The sequence below is a fragment of the Monodon monoceros genome, unplaced genomic scaffold, assembly GCF_005190385.1.
Source record: "Monodon monoceros isolate NGI ecotype Baffin Bay Population unplaced genomic scaffold, NGI_Narwhal_1 Super_Scaffold_1, whole genome shotgun sequence".
Lineage (NCBI taxonomy): Eukaryota > Metazoa > Chordata > Mammalia > Artiodactyla > Monodontidae > Monodon > Monodon monoceros.
In genome coordinates this window covers 70,091,896-70,117,884 of record NW_021703765.1, presented here as the reverse complement: position 1 = coordinate 70,117,884, position 25,989 = coordinate 70,091,896, and the positions used below count along the sequence as shown (strand labels likewise).

General features: G+C 51.4%; 1 protein-coding gene across 1 annotated transcript; it reads left to right on the top strand.

Moving 5' to 3' along the window:
- Positions 1-1,367: 1,367 nt before the first annotated feature.
- GLTP (glycolipid transfer protein) lies at positions 1,368-24,990 on the top strand. Its single transcript, XM_029232188.1, has 5 exons — positions 1,368-1,602; positions 17,908-17,966; positions 18,959-19,092; positions 21,859-22,009; positions 23,823-24,990. Exons 1-5 carry the CDS (start codon positions 1,500-1,502, stop codon positions 24,003-24,005), a joined length of 630 nt encoding a protein of 209 aa, XP_029088021.1. The 5' UTR covers positions 1,368-1,499; the 3' UTR covers positions 24,006-24,990.
- The last annotated feature ends 999 nt before the right edge of the window (positions 24,991-25,989 follow it).

Here is a 25,989-nt window from a genome sequence, read left to right as displayed (position 1 = left end):
CCAAACTATACCACCCTCTACCTAACCCAACAAGCCCCTGCTCACCTCCCTGAGCTCAATTCCTATCCCTCCACTCCTCTGCCTCTTCCTCGCACTTGCTCCACTCCCATTCCCTCCCCCATTCCCCCTGGCTGCTTGCACACACCAAGTTTTTTGCCACCTTAAGGCTTTTGCACATGTCCCAGCCACTCTGGCTGTCTCCTTCTTCTCCCTCAGGTCTTGGATCAAACGTCACCACTTCATAGGTACTTACTGCCCCTAACTCTCTACATCCTATCCCAGTCATGTCCTCAGTCATTCCCTGGCACTCCACCTTGTTTTAGTTTCTTTGTTTACACTTAGTATTTGAAGTTGTCTTATTTGTGTATTGTGTTATAATGTATTGTATTGTGTTGGGTTGTATTGTCTCCCCAACTAGAATGTCAGCCTCACAGGAGCAGGGATTTTGCTGTACTTTTCATCACTTTATCCTCAATGCCTAGCACAGTGCATGGCACATAGTGGGGGCACAGTTAATTATTTATTCTGGAATGAATGAGCTCTCAACAACTGTGTGCTAGATTTTAGGACACAAGCATCTAGGTGGGTTGTGGCTGAGGTGAGCTGTGCTCCAGGTTGTGACAGGCGTGTACTCTGAGCTAGTGGGCTGAGGTCAGGTTTGAGGAAACAAGCACCAGTCAGGTGTTGATTGAGTTGGATTGTAAACTGGGCTGAATCCATCAGGTAATATCAGACTGTTGAAGTCAGACTCGACCCCAGATTTCAGGTAACAGGAGTCCTAGTTAGGCATGGCGGAGTTAACTTGTGACTTGAGCAGTGTCCAACAGGCATAGGATCACTCACGGAGAAGAATTATGCGTCCCCAGTGGTTGTAGCCAAAGAGAACTGTGACCACAACTGTGTCCAAAAAGTCACTGGGGGCTGTTGGAAGACAGGCTCTGTTTGCGGGGAAACAGATGTCCTAAGGGACGCTGGCTGTATTGGGCTGTAACCTGGGCTGGTGGATGGGTTGTGAGTTGTGACCTCGTCCATCAGGCGAGGACTCGGCCCAAGCCAGCCCGCCTGGTTGGGGGGGGGTGCCACGCCGGGGGCGGCAGGTAACACACCTGAGGACGGGTCACCTGGGAGCGGCTCACCTGGAGCGGCTCACCTGGGCGTACCTGGATCCACGAGTCGGCGCGCTTTCGCGCCGGGCGGGCTAGCCCCGCCCCTCGGCCAATGGTGACGCGGAGGTCCGCGGCCGTGGGCGAGGATTGGGCGCGGGCGGGCGGACGGGCGGACGGGCGGGGCGGGGCGTCCGGCAGCTTAGGCGCGCTGCCGGCGGGCGGCGCTGAGTGCTCGTCTACGCGGGCGCGGAGCGGGCGGAAGTGGCGACGCTGGCGTCCCTTGATCCTGCTGCGGGCGGCAGTGACGGACCCGGAGCTGACGGCGGCGGCCCGGGGGGCGGCGTGGACGCCCGTGGCGCCGGCTGGGGCATCCCCAAGGGCCTCGACCCCGAAATGGCGCTGCTGGCGGAGCACCTGCTGAAGCCGCTGCCCGCGGACAAGCAGATCGAGACGGGGCCCTTCTTGGAGGCGGTGTCCCACCTGCCGCCCTTCTTCGGTGAGCCGGGGTGAAGAGGGGAGCTGGCCCGCAGCCCTGACCCAGAGCGCACCCGCATCCTTCTTCTCCTGAGCATCCCCCAACCATCCCTCAACTAGACACCGCAAATCCTAATTCCCCACGCACCCAAGATGCCCTTTTTCTCCAAGCACCCCAAATTTTCCCTATCCCTGCCCGCTCCCAAATCCTCTTTCCCCCGAACATGTCACATCCTTCATCTCTTCCCAGACATCCCCATATCCTCCATCTCCTTCAGACTCTCCCAACCCTCTTGTCTCCCCAGACACCTCACATGCCAACATGTCCTTCAGATGCTGGCAGTTCTCCGCCCCCTGGTGCACCCCAGTCGTCCTCTGCCCACAGACACCCCTACTCTTCCAAATCCCCAATCCTCCAATCCCCCATCTCCCCGAAAACATCTCTCACCCTATCATCCCCCTCTTCCCTTTCAGAATGGCTCTCAACTCCCTCCCCTTAAAATGAATCCCCCCCATTTCATAAACCCCCTCTTTTCTGTAAATTCTCCCAGCCTCTCCCTCATGGGACCTTGTGAACACTTCTTTCCTTAGAATTCCCTCATTTCAGATCAGAGACACCACCCACCACCCCCACTCCAAGGGCAGGAAGCCTGGCAGGGTGAGGAGGGGCCTTTTGGAGGGAGTCGCAAAACTCTGGGGCCCCTTCCTAGGGAGAACCACCTAAATCTTTCCCTCCATTTAGAACAGGGCTCAGGACAGGGGGGCTGCTATGTGGGGCGACATCAGACATGGAGTGCTTGGGATGGGGTCCAAAAGGGAAAGATCCCTCCTCCGTATGTCATGCCCTGGGAGGTCATTGGAGCACTGAGCTGGTTGCAGACCTTCCTTTCTCCCATCCCTCAGCCCAGCCCAGCCCACACCCTGGATGGAAAATGGGAAACTGAAGACAGTACCATGCGCCCCTGCCCTTTGCTTTGCTGGTCCTGAGTAAAGGCTGAAACCTGAGCTCTGCTTTTTCCTCTTCTATGTGGGCTTGCCCAGCGCCCCACCCTGCTGTTTCATTTGGTGGCCTTGCAGGAAGAGACCAGTCCGGAGGGCAGAGTCTAGCTGAAACCCGCAAACTGGCAGAACCTTGACACTGACTTGAACTGAAGGGAAGGAGCACCTGGGGCGGTCACTCCCTTTCCCCCCTAGTGAGTGACCAGGGCTCATGGTGGGCAGTAGTCCCTGAAGTGCCGTGGGCTCTGGGGTGGTTGTGACTACGTGGAGTCGTGTGCCAGCTCTCCTCCTCCACCTCTTGAGCCTCAGCATCCCCATCTGTGAAATGGGCATGCTGATCTCCTAGGCTAGCGGCAAAGAGTAAATGAGGTGGTGTGTGTAAAGTTCTGAGGCCTTAAATGCCAAATAGGTCTTAGCTGTTGGCAAGGGGAGATGTGTGGTTGTTATACAAGTTCCTGGATTCAGTTTTGGTTCCTTCATAGAGTGGATAATTGATTAATGAGTAGTATTTGAGTGAGTGCCATTGGCTGGTTTGTACGATTCTCAGACTGGCTCTTTTACGTCCACTGTTACATCCCTGGTACCCAGAACAGTGCCTGGCACACAGTAGGTGCTCAGTCAGAACTTGTTAAATGTATAAAACATTCTTATTTTCTGTATCTCAGTGTTGAGATAACACTGACTCTCCAGGCAGGAGCTTGGGAGCTATCTGGTTTGAGCATTGAGGAGTTGTTGATTTTTGTGACAGGTTTTTCCCCCCTCCTTGGTTCTATGAGCATTTGCCCTGAACAAGGATTCAGAATCTGTTTAAGCTAGTCGTTCTCAACTGAGGGCGGTTTCGCCTCCTCAGGGGACATCTGGCAATATCTAGAGACATTTTTGGTTGTCACAACCTGGGAGGGGGGCGTGGTGGTGAGGGGCACGGGGAGATGCTACTGGCACCTAGTGGGTAGAAGCCAGGGATGCTGCAAAACATCCTCCAGTGCACACACAGCCCTCACCACAAAGAACTGATCCAACCCCAAATGTTAGCTGGATCTCAAGGTGGAGAAACCCCGAGTTAAGCTCTGTGGCCCTTTCCTCCCTCATCTTCAGCAAGGTTGCCCATCAGTTCTGCATTTGGGGGCTCCTTCATTTGATGCGATTATCGTGCCGGTTTTAGAGGAAAGGGGGGTGGTGGCGGCTGGAGCTGGCGGTGATCTGGTGCCCCTGCTGGAGAGCACCCCCTCCTCCTTTCCCTGATCTCAAAAGACCCTTGTCTTTGCTGCGAGCCGGGTGCTGTGGGCCGTCACATCTGTTGACAGAAGCACCATTTATACAGAGGCCTCAGTGGGTTGGCCCACAGAGGATAATTCTTAGCACTATTTAAAAAAACGTGATGATCCATTTTGAAGCCTTAGGCTCTTCTTGGGGGAGAGTTCCTCCTGAGGGTTTAAGCTTCAGGAGGATGCTCCCACCAGTGGCTTTTCTCTGGCACTCAGGGGTCGGTGGAGATCCGCCGTCAGCTCTGACACACGGGCTTTGTCTAGGTCTTGGGAACGTCTGGTCCCCTGGATGATCTGGGTGGTGTGTTTCTGGAATGGAGCAGGCCTGGGATTATGGACACAAGAAGTCTGAAAGGCATTCGGTGCCAGTTTCCTCCAAATCAGGGTTTCTCCACCGTGACACTGCTGACATTTGGGGCTGGGCCATTCTTTGGGGTGGGGGTCTGTGCTTTGTAAGACGTTTAGTGACATCTCTGGCCTTTCTCTACCAGATGCCAGTAGCACCCCATCTCCGCAAGTTGTAACAACCAAAAATATCTGCAGGGAGACCGAGTTACCCTTGGTTGAGAGCTACCGCTCTTGATATAAATAGGGCAGAGGGCTGAAAGCTGTGTTTTTTTTGGTTTTTTTTTTTTGAAAGCTGTGCTTTTAAAAAGTATTTTAATTCTGCAAGGAAGATCTGTTTCTCAAAGGAAAATGGAACAAGAAGAAATGATACATTAAAAATCTCCTGCCATTTATTGAGCATTTACTGTGTGCTAAGCATTCCACGTAGATTAATTCACTTAATCCTCTCACAACCTTTTGAGGCAGAGTTTGTTGTTGTTGTTATTTGAGAGAATCAATGCTGACATTTCAGAGTATTTTCATTCCAGACCCATTTATATCTTTATCTATATTTAAGGGGAAATGTATAAGCTGCTTTTTTACACCCAACAATATAGCATAACCGCCTTTACCCATCAATCAGCATTTTTCATAGCTGCCTAGAACTTTGTTGTTTGAATGTGGCCATAATTTATTTAACCAATCCCCTGCTGTTGGACATTTACATTGCTTCCTTTTTGTTTTTTTGCTCTTGTAAACTGTGCTACAGTGAACATTCTTGTATATATTTCTTTGCATACTTCTTTGGTTATTTCTAACGTTTAGAAGGGAAATTGCCGGGTCGAAGGGTGTGAAGGCTTTTAACCTGTTAGCACAACCCATTTCTTAAACCATCATCGGTGGTGGTTTGGGACAGAATTGGTTGGGCTTGATGAATGCTAATTGGTTGGGCTGCAGGTCAGATGTAGCTCAGAACATCTGAATCCTGGGCTAACTCTTCCATATCTCCAGCCTGAGTCTCCCGAGCTGTATAGGTTTTGCTGTGTCCACTTAGAGGTCAGCCCTTTGTCCATCTTCTTTCTTTACCTTGACCCAGTAATTGGATCTCACCTCTGACTGATCAGTTTGCAGCTGACTTCTGTGAGGCCCTGCTCTCTAATCTTTTATGGTCAATTATGCAGCTGTTCTAGAACATTTGCAATTGGAGGATGGGGGGGTGGAGGGAGGGTGAGGGAGAGGCTTAGTCATTTAGTCTTGTCACTCCCTGCCTAGAAGCCTCAGTGGCTCCCTGTTACCCCACCTTGATATCTGTGCTGTAGCCTTTCTGAATGGCTTGCAGCCCCACAGAGGGTACCATGCCATCACCTGCCTCTGGTACTTTACCCACGTCAGTTTCTCTGCCTCGGGTACCACTCCTCTCTGGCCCACCACCTTCCTTTCACCTGGCTGGGTTCCACTTATCCTTAAGGAATCAGCTTAGGGGTCACCTCATCTGGAAAATCTTTCCTGACTCCCATGGAATCTACCCCATTCTGACACTTGGAGTTATTTCAGTGCACTTGGTGAGCTAGTGATGTTTGTCGAGTGAATGCTTTTGGTTCCATTCCCATTTTTCTGGGTTCTTCTAAAAGTGTTTTGCTTTCTTCTCTCTTTCTAAGTTAAAATATAGAATCAAATTAAGATACATAACTCATATCCTGTACCCATGGCAGATGTTAATAATCAATCATGATACTGTTTTTTTCCCCTTTAAGTCTAAACACAGCTTCGGCCACTCCGAGGTCCATTAGAATTGATGCATGAGGTGACACCTGTTTGCTCTCACTGTTTAGGGAGCAACCAAAGATGCAGGAGCTGAAAGTAATGATTTCTACCTCTTGGTTCTTGAGATCCAGGTTCCAGGGGTGATTTTACTTCCTTCAGGCTTCTTAGCTTAATTAAATGGATGTGTATAGAATCGAGCCTTACAGATATCTGATACTCACGAAACAGTCCTAGAGTAGCCCCAGAAAGAGTGGTTTTGCATCACTTTGGTTCAATGCTAGCTCTATTTGGCGGGGGCGGGGCTGGGGAATGGCAGGCCCAGAGGCACATAATTATCTTGTTTTACAGCCAAAGAAACCAAGGCCAGAAAGGTTAGGTGACTTGCCCAAGGTCACACAGCCAGCAATTGACCACAGAGCCAGACTAGAACTCTGGCCTCTGGACTGCTTATGCAGTGCTTTTGCTGTTGTGCCTGCCTGCTTTCCTGGCTTCCTGTCTGGTCAGTGGAGCCAGCCTGTTTGGCCACCGAAGTCCAGGAGCTCTGCTGGCTCCACTGTGGCTTATCCAAGACACTGGGAGGGCTTCCCTCGTGGCGCAGTGGTTGAGAGTCCGCCTGCCAATGCAGGGGACGTGGGTTCGTGCCCCGGTCCGGGAAGATCCCATATGCTGCGGAGCGGCTGGGCCCGTGAGCCATGGCCGCTGAGCCTGCGCGTCCGGAGCCTGTGCTCCGCAACGGGAGAGGCCCCAACAGTGAGAGGCCCGCGTACCGCAAAAAAACAAAAAAAAAAAACAAAACAAACAAACAAACAAAAAAAAAGACACTGGGAACCCCAGACCAACTATGCAGGTTTCCTTGGAGCTGCGTGCCTCATATCATCTTGCCATGCTGGGACCATATCTCTTGCCTAATTGAACGCAGATTTGATAACTCGGGCATGGAAGTCATCCAGTGGGGAGGCCCCAGACAGCTCAGTTTTTCCTTTAATTGGGACATTGAGTTAACTACCTGGGGACCAGCCCCACCCACACCCCCTTGGCCTCTAAGAAGTTGTTCCTACCATTGCAACAAGCACCTTTCAGGACTTGGGACCACAATTTTTTTGGTTTTTGTTTTTTAAGTTGATACAAATGTATGTTTATTTTTGGTTTTGTATAGAATATCCCAAGAAAGAGAAACAAGAAACTGTATTAACCCTCGTCCAATAGCAGGTTAGTTATCATTTTGGTTGAGTGTCTGTTGAGAGCTGGATGCTGTAGGAACCGGCAGTAGACCGCTTCTAGGAGGAAGAAACAAGGTACTTTGCGGAGGGCGGTGGATAAGTCACTTTCAGCAATGGGTTTTGCAAGTTTGAACCAGCCTGCAGACTCCTCTCATCCACTGGGAGTGTGTTTGCAAGTAGTGAGTGAGGATTCATTAGCCTTGAGGAGCACCTACTGCGTGCTGGAGGGACATGCTCATGAGCTCACCTGGCCCGAGTTAGAGCCAAGTAACACCTGTATAGAGGGCCGCCGCTGGCCCTGTTGTCTTATCCCGTCCGTCTGTGTAACAGCCCATGAGCTGGCTGCTTTGGAGGCTTAGAGGGAAGAAGTTGCTTTGAACCTGGGTCTATTGTCCACTGAAGTCCATGAATCGAAGTCTCTAGATAGATGGAGATTGGCATCAAGCAGCCAGCCTGAGCTTGAGTGCTGCTTCCATGGTGCCCCAGCTGTGTGTCCATGCCCTAGTGCTTCCCCTCTCTGAGCCTGCAGCCCCAACTGTACAAGGCGGAAGCTGGGCATCCCAGGAGGGCCGAAGGAGGCGGCCTCCCCCAGATGATGTTGGCACCCAATGCCCAGAATCACTCCATCTTTTTGCACAGGTGGGACAGACATCCTCAGACCTTTAGACTCTGCACTTCTTGCCACACAGCCCTTGGGAAACAAGGTTCTTGCAAAAACAAGCTGCCTCTGGCTCTTGGTGACCAGCTGCCAGGGCTTGGGGCCAGCTGAGCTGCCTGGCTACTGAAGCAATTCTCACTTATAACATCCAAAGGCCAGTGCAGAGCATGGACAAATGGTGCCCACCTGCTCTGTTCCCCCAGTGATAAGGATGAGATCCTCTTGATCCTCTGGGTTCAGAAAAGTCCGGCCCTGAGGTCAGGGACTGAGGTCTGGCCTCTGCTCCTGGAGGGAAGAGGATGGAGAAGAAAGAGGGAAAAGACCCGAACGTCCACTCTGTCACTTGCTAGCTCATCCAACCCCCGTTTCATTCCTCATCTGTGGGGTGTCTGTCGCATAGGGCTTCTTGGAGGAACAGGGCCCCATTGTGAATCGCCTCCCAGGCCCCAGCAATGTGCCTGGCAGAGCGTAGGTGCCCAGCCAACATGGGACTTGAAAGGGAATGGAAAGAATGCGTGACAAAGGGCTTTGTAAAATATAATGCATGACCCCATCATAGCTAGCATGTAAAATATAATGCATGATCCCATCATAGCTAGCATAACCCCTGTTTTGAGTGACTCCCCTGTGCCAAGCATCGAACTAGCCGATATCTCATTTCCAGTCCTTATCATGACCTTATGAATTAGGAGGAATTGGTGTCATTTTACAGAAGAGGAGACCAAGGTTCAGAGTGGTGAAGGGATTTAACCAGGTCACACAGCTAGTAAGGGCTTTGTAGGGGGCCAGCCCTGCCACAAGTCTTCCAGAGCAGAAAGGGCCTTTTTGAGCTGTTTGTCAGGGAGGGGAAATGATAGGAAGTAAGATCCCATCTGGCAGTGTGCTTATTTCAATGAGCTTATTAGAATGGAAATGTAGGTTGCATTGTTTCAGTTTTAAAATGGCCTGGATGGATGTTAACTCCTTGTGTTACATTCTTACAGAGTTACTTGTAACAGGGTTTTGTTTTGTTTTTTTTTAATTGTTACAGTGTTAACTGTATCTGAGCTTTTAAAAGCCATCACAATGGGGGCTTCCCCGGTGGAGCAGTGGTTAAGAATCCGCCTGCCAATGCAGGGGAGATGGGTTCGAGCCCTGGTCCGGGAAGATTCCCACATGCCGCGTGCACCACAACTACTGAGCCTGCGCTCTAGAGCCCGTGAGCCACAACTACTGAAGCCCGTGTGCCTAGAGCCTGTGCTCTGCAACAAGAGAAGCCACCACAATGAGAAGCCTGCGCCCCGCAACAAAGAGTAGCCCCCGCTCGCTGCGACTAGAGAAAGCCCACGTGCAGCAGCGAAGACCCAATGCAACCAAAAATTAAATAAATGAATTAAAAAAAAAAAAAAAGTCATTACAACGGATCAGCCCTCTCCAGAGTCCTGTAAAACCTCTGCTTTCTGTCCCTGCAGTTCCGCAGTCAGCTCACACTTCCCCTGGCTCAGAAATGATTCCTTTTCTGCACTGCTGTTCCCCCGAGTTCCTTTCTCCACTCCCTTCTGATCTCAGACATTAATGGTCAGGAATACATGGTCCTTATTTTATAACTGAAGGGCTCCTGTTAACTTTACCCATATCAATCAACTGACAACACCTTCTTTCCCTACCTCTCTCTCCTCCCTCCCTTCCTCTCTTTCTCTTTTGATTTCTTAATCATTGGACTCACACTTTTCTGGATTTCTTCTCTAAAGAATGATGATATAATGTATAATAATAGTTATTATAATCATAATCATAAAGAATACTTCTTAAAAAATTTAGCCAGAAACTATGAGGTGAGGCCTGTTATTAGCCTCATTTTACAAATGTGGAAACTGCGGCTCAGAGAGTTTAACTAAATTCTCCCAGGCCACACAGCAAGTAAGAGAAATCATTTTCCCATCTGCATTCCTGATTGAAGGCTGGTTTTTGACAAAGGGGTCAATTTTGGATAAAGAGAGTTGGCATGTCATGGGGGTAATTTTTAAAAGCATCACTTTGTAAACATTCTTTTCTCTTAGATATTAGGATAGTAGAATTTAGAATGGGAACTAGTTTTAGGAAGGTGGGCATTCTCAGGGCTCTTATGCTTCAAAATAGGCCTTATTGCAGACTGAGCCATCTACACACACACACACACACACACACACACACACACACACACCCATGGATGCAGACTGAGCCATCTACACACACACACACACACACACACACACACACACACACACACACCCATGGATTAATAAATGATTCATCTCCATCAGCTGTAATTTGAGTGCCTCCCATTATGATCCTTGTAACCCAGGATCTGTAAAGTTAATCTGCCCCATGTGTTTAACAACGAAACCTTATTCAGCTATTGAAAAAAAAAATTGAATTTGAAATAGAACCTCCCCAAACCAGGCTCCTAGAGTTATGACACAGGTACACTCTTCATCCTTTTTCAAATAAGTATTTATGGGTTGGGTCTGGTATTCCCACACTGAATCACACAGGCTGAAAGTGAAGCTGTGCGTCTTAAAAATGGAATGCTTTTTGTTCTTGAAGGAAAATTATTCCTGAGATGAAATGAGAGGGCGGGCCAGGGCGGGGGCGGTTCTCTCACCTTCTTGCCTAATGTTGGGAACATCACCTGTTGGAAGATGTGGTTGTCTGAAGAGGCAGGTGTTGAGGGGCAGCTTGGATGGAAATTTCCAGATATGTGCTGGGGGCTTGCTCAGAGCATGATGGCAGGTGCTTTCCAACTACGTTGAGGCCAGAAAAAGAGGAAGTGAATGTGATTCTGTGTGGCATATGGTGACTGCTGGCTTACGGGGAATTCTGCTGTCTGGGCAATCTCAACCATCTGAGCTATGACAGAGACCCGGGCAGAACTGTCACAGAGGTCATGCACAGAATGCTTGCTTGGTGCCTGTTTCCTCTTATTTTGCAGGCAATGGTGACAAAGTTAGCTATTTGTTTTCCAAGTATCTAGCAGAATCAAAGCACTGCAGAGAAAACAAGAGGAGTTTAAAAAAACTACACAAAACTGTCCTAAGTCCCTGAAAACATACCATGTAGAGCCATTTAGAGAAGAGTTGAGGAGGCCTGTGACGTCAGTGGGCCACACCTTTATCATAATTCCTGTTTTTGATGATGGCCCTGTTTAGAAAACTGCAAATGGCTTGCTGTACAAAGGCAGGGACGTTTGAGTTACATTTTGAGAAGTTCCATCCAGAATGGCTGCATGTGAAAGTTGGTACATTCATAAAATTTGGTAGATGGAAAATATTTCACTGCTTTATTTTCTTTTTATTATTGAGATTAAATGTCTTTTCCTTTCTTCTTTTAATTGTCCATTTTTCTATAAGGTGGTTGTTGTTTTTTTCTTATTGATTTGTTCGAGCTCTTTACATATTAGGGATGATAGTCTTTGGTCTATGATATTTGTTACCCAGGTCATCCCCTCCCCCAATCAGTTTGTTCTTTGGCTTAGATTGGTGATGGGATTTTCCCCCACCCCAACCCCATCCCATATAGAAGGTTTCTGGGTTTTGTAATCAGACTTATTGGTCTTTTCCTTATGCCTTTTGGGTTGAGTAGCATGCTTAGAAAAGTCTTCTAAACAGAAGGGGCCATTTGCCAACACGTTCCAGGTAACCAAGGCTTGACTGTGTTTGGAATCCGTGCCCATTAGAGTTGGTTCCATGCAGTGAGATGGTGAAATTGTACCTGATTTTTCTTTTGTTTTTGAGACAACTTCCTTTGATGAATGAGAAAAGCATCCGAGCACCCCCCCGCCCCCCCACCCCCTGCCCTTCCCTTCTGGCAGGTTCCGGGTGTCATTCTAAAGACCCTGTTGGCTGACAACAATGAAAAACAAGTTTCGGTTAACTGCAAAACAGGTAAAACAAGAAAGGTAATAATTTTGAGACAGGACTGCATTCTGTGGGAAACGTAAAGCTGGATAACCCTCCAGAAGCATGTTGTGTCGTGTCGTATCCAGAGCAGCGGCCAGTTTGCGTTTCAAGGCTTAGGCCACGGTGTGCTTGGGGGTTAAAATCATTTCAGGGTTTTCCCGTCAGAGTCCTTTCGCTTTTGTTGAGTTCACACACACAGATAGAAATGTCCTAGAAAGAAAGGCTAGAGGAAGTCATGGCACCAGCCTTGGCTAATTGTGTCTGCGTGCCTGACTCTCGCCATGTGACCCTGGGCCAGTCACTTGGCTCTTCTGGGCCTGGTGACCTCGGGCTGCGCCAAAGCAAACATAAACCCAGAGCCTTCCATGAGGTGTGTTGAAGCTGGCTTCAGCTTACCTGGAGCGCCTCCTGTTTGCCCAGCACTTCAGGGCTCTGGAAAGGGAGGGGCCTGAGCCCAGCATGGTTCAGGCACTTGTCCAGACACCAGAGCTGAGAGCCGAACCCAGGAGCGGGGCTCTGGAGCACAACCGTGCTCCTCCCCTGATCACAGGCGGCCCACCCCCAGATGCTGCCAGCCCGACTCCTGTGTGCCCATCTACGTGTACACAGTGATGCCTTTCCTGCCAGCAATTGCCCCCTCGCCCCGGCCCCATGCAGCGGGGAAGTGGATTCTGGGGTCGGTCGGCCTCACCACCTCCCTCTGCTGGGGTCCATCTCCCAGCCCTCGACTCTCCCCTCTCTTGCTTCTGCTCTACAATTGGCTCCAGAAGTCCATCCAGACCCCACATCCTACCCTACAGTAGAGCAGACGCTCTGTCCCTGCATGGTAGCCACGACGCACAAGAACAGCTGCCTTGGGGCCCGGCTCCTGCCAACCATGGCAGTCTCATGACCCGAGTGACACGCTGTCGGGAGAAGGCGAAACAAAAAGCCTTTCTCCCCGCCATCGCAGGGTGGGGCGGGCACTCAGAACCACACAAGAGCCGTTTCTAGAGCCAGGGAAGCTGAATAACATTCTGTGCATGTCTAAAATGCACACCCAGTGACCTGAGTCGCTGGGAAAAGCTAGGAAGCCACCCACGCATGGTTGATGATGGTCTGTCACCAAGCTCTGGTTCCGCATCTCCAACGTGGGATGGCTTTACTTGAACATCAGCCGGTGGTGGGAATCAAATCACGGCCAGGCTCAGGGCCCTCACTTGGCACATATGGCGCCTGCCCCATCACAGCAACTCTACAGGGGTGGTCCCTTTCCAGGTGGGGAAACAGGCCAAAGCCCCTTCTCATAGCCTCTGCCATGTTAGTCGCGTGGGTCCTTAGACCCGGTGCATTGGGTCAATCTTCACTATAAGAAAGTGGCTAGAAAAAGAACCTGGCAGGAAATGTGCCTCTAGATTCACGTTTCCTATTATCTGCCCCCTCATTCATGCTGGGGTCCAGCTCCGTGCCAGGTGCTGGGGGCACAGAGGTGGACTGAGGCCCCCTGGTCTCTGCCCTCTCTGAGCTCAAGTCCATGGCAGGGATGGGTGGAAAACAGAGTTACACGTGGAACCACAATCACAGTAGCAGTGCAGTGGACTTGGAGAAAAAGTGGAAGGAAGAAGTATGACTTTTATGAGCAGAAAAAAGTGTCTGACATTCTTGTTCTTTTTTTTTTTTTTGGCTGTGCCGCACAGCATGTGGGATTTTAGTTCCCCCACCAGGGATTGAACCCGTGCCCCTGCAGTGGAAGCACAGAATCTTAACTGCTGGACCACCAGGGAAGTCCCAAGTCTGACATTCTTTTCCAACTTTATATATGAACACTTTAATACATACAGCACCCTGTTTGGGAAAAGCATCTTAGGAACTTGTGTACGAATGAGCGATTTTTAGAAGATGGCTGCTGTCATCCGCCGATGCTGGCCTTCAGCTGCGACATTTCCAGCCTCCAGCCAGCCCTGCTCACTTCAGACTGGCCTCCACAATCTGAACTGGCTCTGGCCAGTCCCTCCTATTACTGAAGGCAGTGGTTTGTGTATACTGACAGACTCCCTCGGTTTGTCTCAAGTCTGAAGTCAAGGGGAGATCCTGTCAGCAACCAAAGACCTCTGTTCAGTCCTGAATGGCGGGGCAAGTTTGTCTTCCAATTCCAGGGCTTCTTCCTATACTTGGTGCTCCTAAGGGTATAGTCATACCCCTTCGATTGACTAGTTGGTGAATATATGGTGCAGTGTTAAATACATCGTAGCCTTAAAGCTGTTTGCCCATTTTGTCTTTAAAAATCTGAACAAATGGCTAGTGAACTCTTGGTGAAATTTAAATGTTAATAAAATAGTATACCCATAAAAAAAAATGTACAGCAAAATTGAAAGAATTTTACAGTGAATATTCATGAATCTGTCACGTAGATTCTACCATTAATACCTGACCATACCTCTCTATCCACCTCTCCATCCATCCATCCATCCACCTCATGTCTTTGGACAACATACATTTTGAAAGATGTGGAGGTGAAGCCATTGGCCATCCCTTTGGAAGGGTTTTGTTTTTTTTTTTGGCTGAGCTAGGTCTTCGTTGCTGTGTGCTGGCTTTCTCTAGCTGCGGCGAGCAGGGGCTACTCTTTGTTGCGGTGCGCGGGCTTCTCATTGTGGTGGCTTCTCTTGTTGCGCAGCATGGGCTCTAGGTGTGCTGGCTTTAGTAGTTGTGGCATGTGGGCTCAGTAGTTGTGGCTCGAGGGCTCTAGAGTGCTGCCTCAGTAGTTGTGGTGCACGGACTTAGCTGCTCTGCGGCATCTGGGATCTTCCTGGGCCAGGGATCAAACCCGTGTCCCCTGCATTGGCAGGTGGATTCTTAACCACTGCGCCACCAGAGAAGTCCCCCTTTGGAAGGGTTTCGCCAGTCCCTATGCTGCCCATCCATGGCACCTGCCCGGCTCCTGTGAGGCTCGGAATTGGTGACCCTTGGTTGCATAGTCAAGAGGGGAAGAGTCTCCAGTGGTGGAGAGTCCTGGCTGTCTTGCGTTATTATTATTTTTTTAAAGGAGGTTTCTTTTTATTTATTTATTTTTTGGCCACGCCGCTCGGCATGTGGGATCTTTGTTCCCTGACCAGGGATTGAACCCTTACCCTGAGCAGTGAAAGCACTGAGTCCTAACCACTGGACCGCCAGGAATTCCCTGCATTCTTTTTTTTTTTTTTTTGCGGTACGTGGGCCTCTCACTGCTGTGGCCTCTCCCGCTGCGGAGCACAAGCTCCGGACGCGCAGGCCCAGCAGCCATGGCTCACGGGCCCAGCTGCTCCGTGGCATGTGGGATCCTCCCGGACCGGGGCACAAACCCACGTCCCCTGCATCGGCAGGCAGACTCTCAACCACTGCGCCACCAGGGAAGCCCCCTGCATTCTTATTTTAAGTCTGGAATGCGTTGTCCTTTGGGGGAGTCGGTGGTAAATGTCCCGGGAGAGAACACGTTACAGGGCTAGCAAATTGCACAGACTCCCAGGTTGGCCTTGCAGGATGAGGTCAGCGATACATCAGGGAAGATGAAAGGGTGGGTGGAATCATTACCTCATTAATGCCCTTGGCAGGTCCACCTGGGAGTCCAGAGCGCCCAAGATCAGGTGGGACAGGCAGCCTGCATCCCCCCACCCAGCACCTCGGAGCAGCTTCTGTGGCCACCCCGGGGGAGGTCCAGCGTAACCCCATGGATGGAGATGTGCTCCCACGGGCGTGAGAGAGAGGCCGGTAGCTGAGAGCAGTGGGCTCACCTCTCGGCCCGAGGATTCTGTGCCCGGGAGCCTGCAGTGGGGCAAGGCAGCCACCCCGGGCCCCATGAGGGCCTCAGTCGGGAGGTAGGAGAGTAGAGGTGGCAGGGGGCACAGGCCCAGTGTTCCCACTCAGCAGAGGTCCTGACGGACCTGGTGCCTTCCGAGCCTGGGTGACATTTGCTGGACCGTGGAGCCTGGCCCTGGTCATGCTACAGAGTCATAAAGATGGTCACAGTTCGTGCACTGAGGGTTCCCGTGCTGGCCACTCTGCTAAACGCGTTCAGTGCGTGCATTTTAATCCCCACGTCAACCCTATGAAATAAGTACCACTGCTGCCCCATTTGACATGTGAGGAAACTGAGGCACAGGAGACTTGCTTAACTGGATTCAAACCCAGGGTGTCTGGATATCTACCCGACCTTCTTTCCATTGGGTTTTGGGGTATTTCATTTATAACGTCCAATGCTGTTTCCCCAATGCACCTTTTTTGTAACAGCTGCGATTAGAATGTTCCAGATGGCCGGCCAGGTGTGCTGGGTCACCTTGGGTGGAATTCAGCCCACAGGTGTCCCTCCTCCAGTCCTCCGCCCCATGCGGTCAGCTGGCACGCACACTGAGGCCCCAGCCTGGCCAGCGGACAAGGGGAAGCTGGCGCTGGTGTTTCCCCGCCGTGGGTTTGGTACACACTTGCGTCCTGCTTGGGCAGCTTTGCCCCCTGGGCTCTGTATCGAGGACGGTGAGAGGTGTTGGGGAAGCACAGCTGTCTTTAGGCTCTGAGGTGAAGTGCTTGTTGAGTCTGCTCAGGAGAGAACTGGCCCTTCCCCACGTGTTTCCTCCGTGCCCAGCCCTTAGCAGGGGGCTCTGACCTGTGGGCTGTCTTTGGTCCCTATGACAGCCTGCTGGGGGATCATAGAGGAGGGAAAGGAGGAGAGACAGTCCACAGTCAGCTCACATTTCCCATGGAGTCCTGAGTTCCAGGCACTGCCAGTTTCTAGGTCCACATTTCATCAACTCAAAGGTGCCACCTATTTTAAAATGCTCTGTTGTTTTATGAACCACCAAGACAGGAAAAACGCCTCCAGTTAAGAACATTCCGATTCCAGAGGTGAACAAAATTTGTGTCTTGGAAGTGGGTTGTTTCACATCATCCTCACAGCAGCTCTGATAGGTTCTGTTGGCCCATTTGCTAGATGGGAAAGCTGAGGCTCAGAGAGCAGAAGGGACATGACCAAACCCACACTGCCAGTGTGTGCAGAGTGGGTATGGAGCCCCAGTTCATCGAGCTCTGCTAAGTGACCAGAGTCCCACTCCTGGTGGGTTCTCCTGGGCTCTTATGCAGAGTCTCAGAACGGTGGGGCCTCTGGGTCACCAGCTCACTTCCTCCTTAGAAGCTGGTGAATGAGTCGGGTAGGATGAATTGGGAGATTGGAATTGACATATATACACTATGGGTACTATGTATAAAAAAGATAACTAATGAGAACCTAGTGTATAGCACAGGGAACTCTACTCAATGCTCTGTGCTGACCTAAATGGGAAGGAAATCCAAAAAAGAGGGGATATGTGTATACATATAGCTGATTCACTTTGCTGTACAGTAGAAACTAACACAACATTGTAAAGCAGCTATACTCCAATAAAAATTAAAAAAAAAAAAAAAAAAGCTGGTGAACGAGCTCTTCTTCCAGCTCGTAAGATTCCTCGAGCTGCCTCCTGGCCAGCTGGTTCATTCGTGCCTCCGCCTTGTCAGCCAAGATGGTTTCTTAGAGTGTTAGTTTTGCAAGATACTCTACACTGTGCTGTCCAATTAGGTAGCCACTGGCCACGTGTGGCTATTTAAATGAATGGAAGTTAAATCAAATTACAAATTCAGTCCCTCGATCACACTCAGCACATTTCAAGTGCTCAAAGGCCACATGTGGCCCATGTTAGACGGTGCAAATATAGAACATTTTGTCTTAGGAAGAGACGGTGCTGTGGACAAAACGGTTTGCCCCCTAGATAGTCCAGTTGTACTTTTTTTTTTAGTATTTATTTATTTATTTGGCTGCGCCAGGTCTTAGTTGTGGCACGCGGCCTCTTTTAGTTGCGGCATGTGGGTTCTTAGTTGCAGCATGCGGGATCTAGTTCTCCAATCAGGGATCAAACCCGGGCCCCCTGCATTGGGAGTGCGGAGTCTTAACCACTGGATCACCAGGGAAGTCCTAGTCCAGGTGTATTTTAAAGGCTCTGACAAGTCCTGCAGTAAGAAACTGGTCTCACTCAGAGCCCAGCACTCCAGATTGCCCATGAACCATTTTAGTACTTAACAAACAGCTCTGCCTTTCCTTAAACACACCAAGTGACCTCCCCTCCTGTCCCCATGGCCCGTGGAGGTCCTGAATATCACCCTCATTGGGAATCTAAATCTCTCTTCTTGTTTTGTCCCCAGATTGCCTCGGCTCCCCAGTGTTTACTCCCATCAAGGTGGACATAAGTGGCAACATCACAGTACGTACTTGGCCCTGCAGCCCCGGTACCCAGATCAGGACTCTATAATCCCGTCCGGTCACCAGTGCCCTGCTCCCTGCCGCAAGTTCCCCAGGCTGAGGAACAGGAAGGAGATGTGGAAATGGGCCTGGGCCCCAGCTTCTCTGACTTGGAGCTCCAGGTTCTTGGTCCTCTTTGCGGTCATGCCATCCAGTCATAGCCAAACTAGGACCACAGTCTGGAGGGTTGACTGAGAAGAAACCTACTGGTTCTTGTATTCACTCTACCAAACAAAAAATAAACTCCAAGGTCCACAGGTGCACTGACCCTGCCCTTCCCTTCCCCAATCCTGAGAGTTCCGGATGGCATCCCCTAGCCACTGACCCTCCCCCCATGAGGATCCACTCTGAGGCTGGTTCTGTGTCATTATCCCCATTTTATAGATGAGGAAGCTGAGGCTCAGAGCTGTTGAGGGGCTCATAGCACGGAAGTGGCAGAGGTGGAATTCATATCCAAACTGCCTGCCTCCAACTCAGGAGCCTTCTTCCTGGACATCTCAGAATCCTAAGAACCTATTTCCATTTGTCCACAAAAGCGAAACTTCAGATGCTTGGGGTTTGAGGCGCTGTCAGAAGTGGTTGGAGAATGTGGACTCTGGGGCCTGGCCAGTGCTGGAACCCGCTCGCACCTGCACCAGCTATGTGACCTTGTGCACGTCATTTCCCCTCTCTGAGCCTCGGTTTCCTCATCGGCAAATTGGAATCATGACAGCAGCATCAGGGTTGCCATGAGGATCAAATGAGGCTGTGCCCATAAAGTACTTCGCAAGTCCTGCAAATGCGAACAGTCATGGTTATTGTTATGACAAGCCCCTCTGACAAGCCCCACTGCAGGTCCTGGCACTGGGGGGCAGGAGAGCGAGGCTCTGGCGGGGTGCCCCTCCACCCAGCACGCAGGCAGCCGTCTATGGGGGCAGCCTTCCTAAGGGGGACATCCTGTGTGCTCCGTTTCAGAAAATCAAAGCTGTGTATGACACCGACCCGGCCAAGTTCCGGACCCTGCAGAACATCCTGGAGGTGGAGAAGGAAATGTATGGAGCAGAGTGGCCCAAAGTGGGGGCCACGCTGGCGCTGATGTGGCTGAAGAGGTGATGGGCTCAGGTGGCTGGGTGTGTGTGGCTGGTGGGCCCGGAGTCCTGCTCTGCAGAGGAGGGACGGCCAACCCTGCCACTGCCCCACGGGGGCAGGACGGGCACTTCCTGTCTTTCACATAGGCGCTCTTCTTGTGCAAGGCTAGTTAGTGACAGAGAAAAAGCACCCTGGGGGCCAAGGCCAGCCTGATGGTGACGCTTCCTTGTTTGTTCCAGCCCCACCAGAGGCATAGCAAGCCGGCGGGTACTCTGGCCATTGTGCTAAGCTGTTTAGACACCCAATCGCATTTCATGTGCTGTGAGTTAGGTGTGGTTATCCCCATCTCCCAGAGGAGGCCGCTGGGGCTTCTGGAGGCCAAATCACATGCCCAGGGCACAGGGGCAGTGCTGGGACTGAGTGGCTGAGCACAGCTGTGCAGGTTGTACACTGCACCAAGATATTCTGTCTAGGGCCGGTCACATCACACACATGGTAGATTTGTATATTATGACAGCTTCTTGACAGAAATACAGCATCTTGAGGACAAAGAACTCTAATTTGCACAAATTCGTCCTGTGGCCTGGGGGCAGGGTACCCCGATATGGGATATGAACTCAGACAGTCTTACCCCAGAGTTGACAGTGCTTGTAGCCGTGTTACATATTGTCCTCATAGCACATATTTGGAGCCGCATACAATTGTTCCATCTTACAGATGAAGCCATTGAGGCTCAGAGAGGCCAGGCAGCTTGCTTGCTGAGATCACCCTGCTCTCTACCAGCTCCAGAATTCTCCTTTAGCTGTGCAAACTCCACAGTCCCTGGCAACAACTGTGAAGCCAGGGACCCATTCTCTGCCCCACGGATGTTCCCAGTGTTGCCCTTTCTCTGGGGCCTGGAGTCAGGAGCCAGGAAAGGCGCTCTTCCCCTGTCTCTCTCTCCATTCCCTGAAGCTACCCCACCCCCACCCCCATGCACTTCTTTGGTGAAACAGAACAGGAAGAATCTGCTCCCTGGAGGGTGTGGCCTGTGTGGGCATCAGGGGGTAAGTGGGCTATAATTAACAACCTTATGGCCTATTTTACGACTCGCCCCCACTGAGCTACCTACTCTTATCTGTCAACAAGAGACTCACAGACCTGGAATAAGGAACGCCCCTGGGTCTATCCATTGGCAGGTTCCATAGGTTTCTCAGGAAGAGCAAGCCAGAGAGTGACGTTCAGATCAGTTAGATGGTTTGTGTCCAGATCAGACGTGGGCAGAGCCAGGTGACTGGGAGAGCACATGCCGGTGGATGTCAACAAATCGAGCACATAATAAGCACCTGCTGTGTGCTGTGCATGGTGCCGGGTGCATGGGATGATGCTTGGAGAGGCGTGGTCCCTCTTAGGGTATCACAGCCTGGGCAAGGGGTCAGGATGGTGGGCAGATCCTGACAGCTGGATATCAGACTCTGGAGCAGAGAGAAATCAGGGAGGGCTTCCCGGAGGAGAATCGCCAAGCAGGGTCTCCAAGACTGAACAGGAGGGTTCCAAGAGGAAGAGGCCTTGCAGAGGCCTTGGGAGGGCAGGAAAGGCACAGCATATCTGCCCCTCCAGGAAGATCTGGTCTAGCCAGGGCCCAGGATGCAAGGCAGGAGCAGGGAAAGATGAGATGGGATTGGACAGGGATGAGTTCCAGCCTCCTCAGGGGTGCTAGGGAGCCACTGAGGGGCATGAAGTCCATTGGCAACAGGGTAAGATGGGGCTTGAGAAGGAATCGTCCCAGCTGCTGGTTAGAGGGGGATCATTTGGGCTGGGAGAGGCAGGGGCTCAGGAGAGGTGGTCAGCCAGGGCAGGGCTGGGACTGGACCCCGAGCTCGCTTCCACACCCCAGGCTGATCCCCAATGGTTGAGGGTTGTGATCCAAGCATGGAGTATTTCCCTTCACCTCATAGGTGATAAAGCTTAACTTTTATTCCTTTAGTCCTCGGGCCCAGAACACTTGCCCCTAAGAACCCCCCAACCTGAATCCTACCGCCCTGCAGGGAGGGAGCAGAGGACCCCAGCTGGGGAGTAAGACAGGCTGGGTTCACATCCCGGCCTTTGATTGAGCTTTTGGGGTACCTCTGTGTTCCCTTCTGTGAAGTGGGCAGGTCATGCTGAACTTAGTCTCACAGGGCTGAGGGGAGCAGATGAAATGATGTGGAGTAAAGGGCTAGCATTGATCTGATTTTCAACTTGGTCACTCTGCCGTGACCCACACCCTTCTTCTGGCTCTTGAAGCATCATCCTACCCCAGAGGAAGGGCTCAAGTGGCCATTGGAGGATGCAGACCATGGCTCAGGCAGTGATGGAGGCGGGGAACCCACAGGGTCAAACTCGCCTGTGTTCTCAGCATGTCCCTGGTCTCTGGTCCCTGAGCCCTTTGAGGACCAGAGCTGTAGCTTCAACCCTGCACTGACTGGCTTCATTCCTCAAGCACTGATGGCCATGTGGCCATGGAAATAGGCAAGACAGGCCCAGACCCTGCCCTCACAGACCTTACAGCCCAACAGGGACTGGCCCCAGACCTGGTATAGACGAGGTACTTGGGACATGTGATGTGAGCCGGGGAGTCACATTACACGGAAGCTGTTGTAGACACATGACAGCAGAGGAATCGTCACTCCCTTTGTGGTGTCCGTGCCCCGGCTCACTGTAGGAGGTTAATACAGAGCGCATCCGGGTCTCCGCGTGCGGCGCTGGTGGGTGGTGCCGACGGGGGCGTACAGGGCCCTGAAGCGCAGTCTCCCTTCCGGCTGCAGAGGCCTGCGCTTCATCCAGGTGTTCCTCCAGAGCATCTGCGATGGCGAACGCGATGAGAACCACCCCAGCCTCGTCCGCGTCAACGCCACCAAGGCCTACGAGATGGCCCTCAAGAAGTACCACGGCTGGATCGTGCAGAAGATCTTCCAGGTGAGCCGCGCCGCAGGCCCGGAAGGACCACCGGCTCGCAGGGCCCGCCCTCTACTCCGCGCCCTGTGGCTGCGGGCCCCGCCCCCCTCCCACCCCGGCTCAGGAAGAGCTCCCCTGTCCATCTGGGGTGAGGCTGGTGCTCCGAGGGACCCCTGCTGCGTGGTGGGCATTTTCCTAGATGCTCCGTGGTGGTTCTGATGAGGGGCCTGAGTGGGAGGCCATGGGAGGAAGCAGGGCAGAGGCTGAGGCTGTCAGGTTGATGGTGGGCTGGCCTCACTGGCCCCTTGGATTCAGCTGGGACCCTCGCACTGGGGTGGGGAGAGGAGGAAGGGCCCCTGTGCCCACGGGGGCGTCTGCTGAAAGAACGTTGGCCCACGAGGCTCTTGGTGACTTGTGTTGGGGTGATGATGACCACTGGCCTTCAGCAGCAGCCCGGCTTTGGGAGAGGTCCACTGGGGACGTGTGGAGAGCCCTCGGGGTGCCCTGTACACTGTCGTGGCTGCCCTTCCTCCTGAAGCCCCCACCACCCGCTCTTCCTCACTCCCGTGAGAACCGGCATCTGAGGGCTGGTCTCTGTCCCACGTGGCACAGGTCGAGGGTAGGCTGGGTTGGGAATCTGCTGGATCCAGGCAGGAAATAGGGCCACATCTGGGCCATCTGCCCTGGCAGGGCTGGGGACAGTGCTCATCCTGGGTGGGCACCGCAAGAGCCCTATCCCCCGCCATCCTCGGCAGACCCCCTCCCCCTTGAAGGCCTCACGACCACCACCTCAGTAATAACCATGTGTGCTGGATGCCTGGCCTGGCGGGCTGCCGGTGGAGGGCGATCCTCACAAATGCACCGAGAGGTACTGTCCTTGCCTCCATTTCACAGATGAGGAAACTGATGCCCAGAGACGTTTAGGATCTTGCTAGAGGTCACACAGTAAGAAAAACGGGCAGCTGGGATTCTACCTCCTGAGCCTCAGTATCCTTATCTTGCAGATGGGTATAAAATAGGCCCTGCCTCACAGTCTCATTGTCAAGAGTCAGCGTGTTACTCTGTATAAAGTTCTTGGCATGTGGTTTACACTCAGCAAATTGAAGCTATTTCTATTTTGATTCCTAATGATAACGTAATTATTTGTAATTTCCTCACCTTCTCAAAAGGCTTGTAGCCTAAGCTTTTTATCCGGTTGCATCCTTTTCCTTCTGGCTCTGAAATTCTGTGTATGTCCGGTTCTCTGGACTTTTCAAGTTGTCAGGGAAGCCCTGAAATTTAGGGAAGTATCACCCCCTGAAGGACAAAAGAGGAACAGCACAGATCAGCCATCCTCTCCCCGGCTCAGAAAGGTGGGGTCTCAGGAGGAAGCTGTTCACTTTCTCCAGGGCAGGGAGCCCTGGGGGAAGAGGCTTATCCACGCCGAGCACCTGCTATGTGCCTGGTGCTGTGCTGAGCACTTTGCATGACCTCCTTAATCCTCACAAAGGCAGCCTGATTGGGTGGGTGTCATTATTATCCCCATTTTACAGATAAGGAAACTGAGGCTCAGAGAGGCTAAGTAACTTGCTCAAGGCTCACCGCTAGTCAGCGGCACAAGCTGGAATTTGAACCCAGGTCTGTCTGTCCCCAAAACTTCCTGCTGTCTCTCACCGGAGTAGAAGGGGACACACATCCCCCTTGGCCTTTCCCGCCCAGCACCACGAATAGCACAGACCCCTGCCCAGCACGGACCTCTGGGGAGTCCCCTCCCAGAACCCCGACGGGCCTGGCCCGGTGGCTCAGGGTCTCCCCCTCCGCTAACACTGAGCACCCCCCTCTCACCCGTCTCAAGGCAGCACTGTGCGCGGCCCCCTATAAGTCCGACCTCCTCAAGGCACTCTCCAAGGGCCAGAACGTGACGGAAGAGGAATGCCTGGAGAAGATCCGCCTCTTCCTGGTCAACTACACGGCCACCATCGACGTCATCTACGAGATGTACACCAAGATGAACGCTGAGCTCAACTACAAGGTGTAGGCCAGACCCTCAGCGGGCACCCCGGGCCACACGCCCCTGACCACAGCCCCCCGCAGGAACAGGCAAACCCGAATCACTGTGAATCCAGCCGGCCGGCCACCCCCAGCCTGAGGCGCCTCCCAGAGCAGCCCAGAGACGGACCAGGGTCTGCAGGGGACCGGCCCTGCTCTTTTAAAAGTCACTTTTGGGGTCTATCCTCCTGGAGCAATAAATAACGATCTCACTTCTGAATTTCATGACAGCACAGACTGACTTTATGCCTTCATTTCAGTGTGATAAAAATTGATTAATGTTTCTAATAAATCAAGTCCTAGGGTTTTTTTGGTTTCCCACCACCACCCCATGCGGAGCGTGACTCTGGGGGAACTGGTGTCAGACTCCTCACTTTAAAAATAGGCATGTGTCCTTCTGAGGATCTGGCTGAATGACGTTTGGGGTATTTTAAGGACCACGAGGGGGTTTGATCTGAAATTATACAGGGCCCCTGTTGTGGGATTTTTTTTAAAGTAGACTGGTGTGTGTTCTCAGTGGTTTGCACAGCCCAACCTCACAGCACTGTCATTAGAGCCTGCTCTTTCTTACTGTCTTTTGCTAGACAGTGTTTTTATAGCTGAAACCAACCAGCAAGCCTTTGATGACCAAGGGGAGGGTTATTTTAAAGCTATCAGGCACAAATAATTGACCATAGATGACTGTATTTGCATTCTTCTCCATAATTATCTTCTTCAGGGACAGCTTTTCCAACCTAAGAAACTACCTACCATGTGTATTCTTTCAAGGGAGAGAGGATGAACCCAAGAACACGCCTTGCTGCCTTAACTGTCCTTCCTGGCGCTAAAAAGAGCTGTATCTTTGAAAGTGTTGGGGCGAACAGAGCAATCCCCAAAGAACTGGTATGTGTTAAAAACCCAGTGAGGAACAATTGGTGATTTTTATGTGGAAACTAAATAATCCTTAATAAATAAATCTCTATTTTGGAATCACATTGGTGTGCTCTTTTGGTTCTTGATTTTTTTTTTTTTTTCTGTTCTTTCTGGATCAGAGGTTACAACTGGGGATAAGCCAAGGACCTGTTTTCTGGCCTCCAGGTCCTATTTCTGGTTTAAAAAAATAGAACTGGTTGCCACACTGAGAAACTGGGGACATGTCACAGAAAAATCTTGATTTCTAGATTCTTTTGAAAAATCAGACTGCCTGTCAGGAGCTGAGAGATGACTGCCCCCTTGGCTGGATGCGGGGAGTGGGTGGATAAATTTTCCACTCTGCCTCAGTCCCCACCAATCCCTGTTGCCTCCCCAACCCTGTGACCATTGGTTATTGGAGTTTATCGTGGGCTGATGCTTTTTCTGTTCCTAGGGTCAAATGTAGAAGGAAATGTTTTACTTCATTCCTGCTCCTACAGAACTGATCGTCTAGTGGGCAAGATGGACCAGTAAATCACCAGTGATGATATAGAGTGGTCAGTGCCCAGAGGGAGCCTGGGGCTACAGGTGTGTGTGGGGGTCACATCCTGGGATGACACTAAACCTCGATGGAAGGGTTGGGGTTGGGAAGATCCCGGTAGAGGAGGAGAAGGAGGGGACACTGCAAACCATCAGCAATGTCCTGGTGGCTTGACCCAGAGCAGGCTGTGTGTATATGAGACATCATGCCACTGAGGGATTTGAATTTGACCCTGAAAATTATGGAACGCCTTCAGGGGTCTTGTGCACAGTCAGTTTGATATCCAGTTCGGAAGGCTGCCTCTGATGTGGCCAAAGGTTGGATGCCTGAACTAAGTTGTTTTGCTGTCTCTGATTTTATTATAGTTTCTAAGGTTGCTGATAGTAGGAATGCCACTGATCTTTCTAAATTCTAACTGCTTTTTAGGATTTTTCCCTCTGGATATAAAATTCTGCCAACAAAATTATAAAATTCTGTGTATTCCTTTTAAAAAAAGAGCTTTTCTTCGTGTTTTCAACATAATACAGTGAGACCAGGAAGG

Bases quoted from the DNA above. Each gene is read 5' to 3' on its own strand.
- GLTP (XM_029232188.1), top strand. From the start codon at position 1,500: ATGGCGCTGCTGGCGGAGCACCTGCTGAAGCCGCTGCCCGCGGACAAG. The intron at 1,603-17,907 runs GTGAGCCGGGGT...TTTTGTCCCCAG, and splicing joins CCACCTGCCGCCCTTCTTCG to ATTGCCTCGGCTCCCCAGTG. The intron at 19,093-21,858 runs GTGATGGGCTCA...TTCCGGCTGCAG, and splicing joins GCGCTGATGTGGCTGAAGAG to AGGCCTGCGCTTCATCCAGG.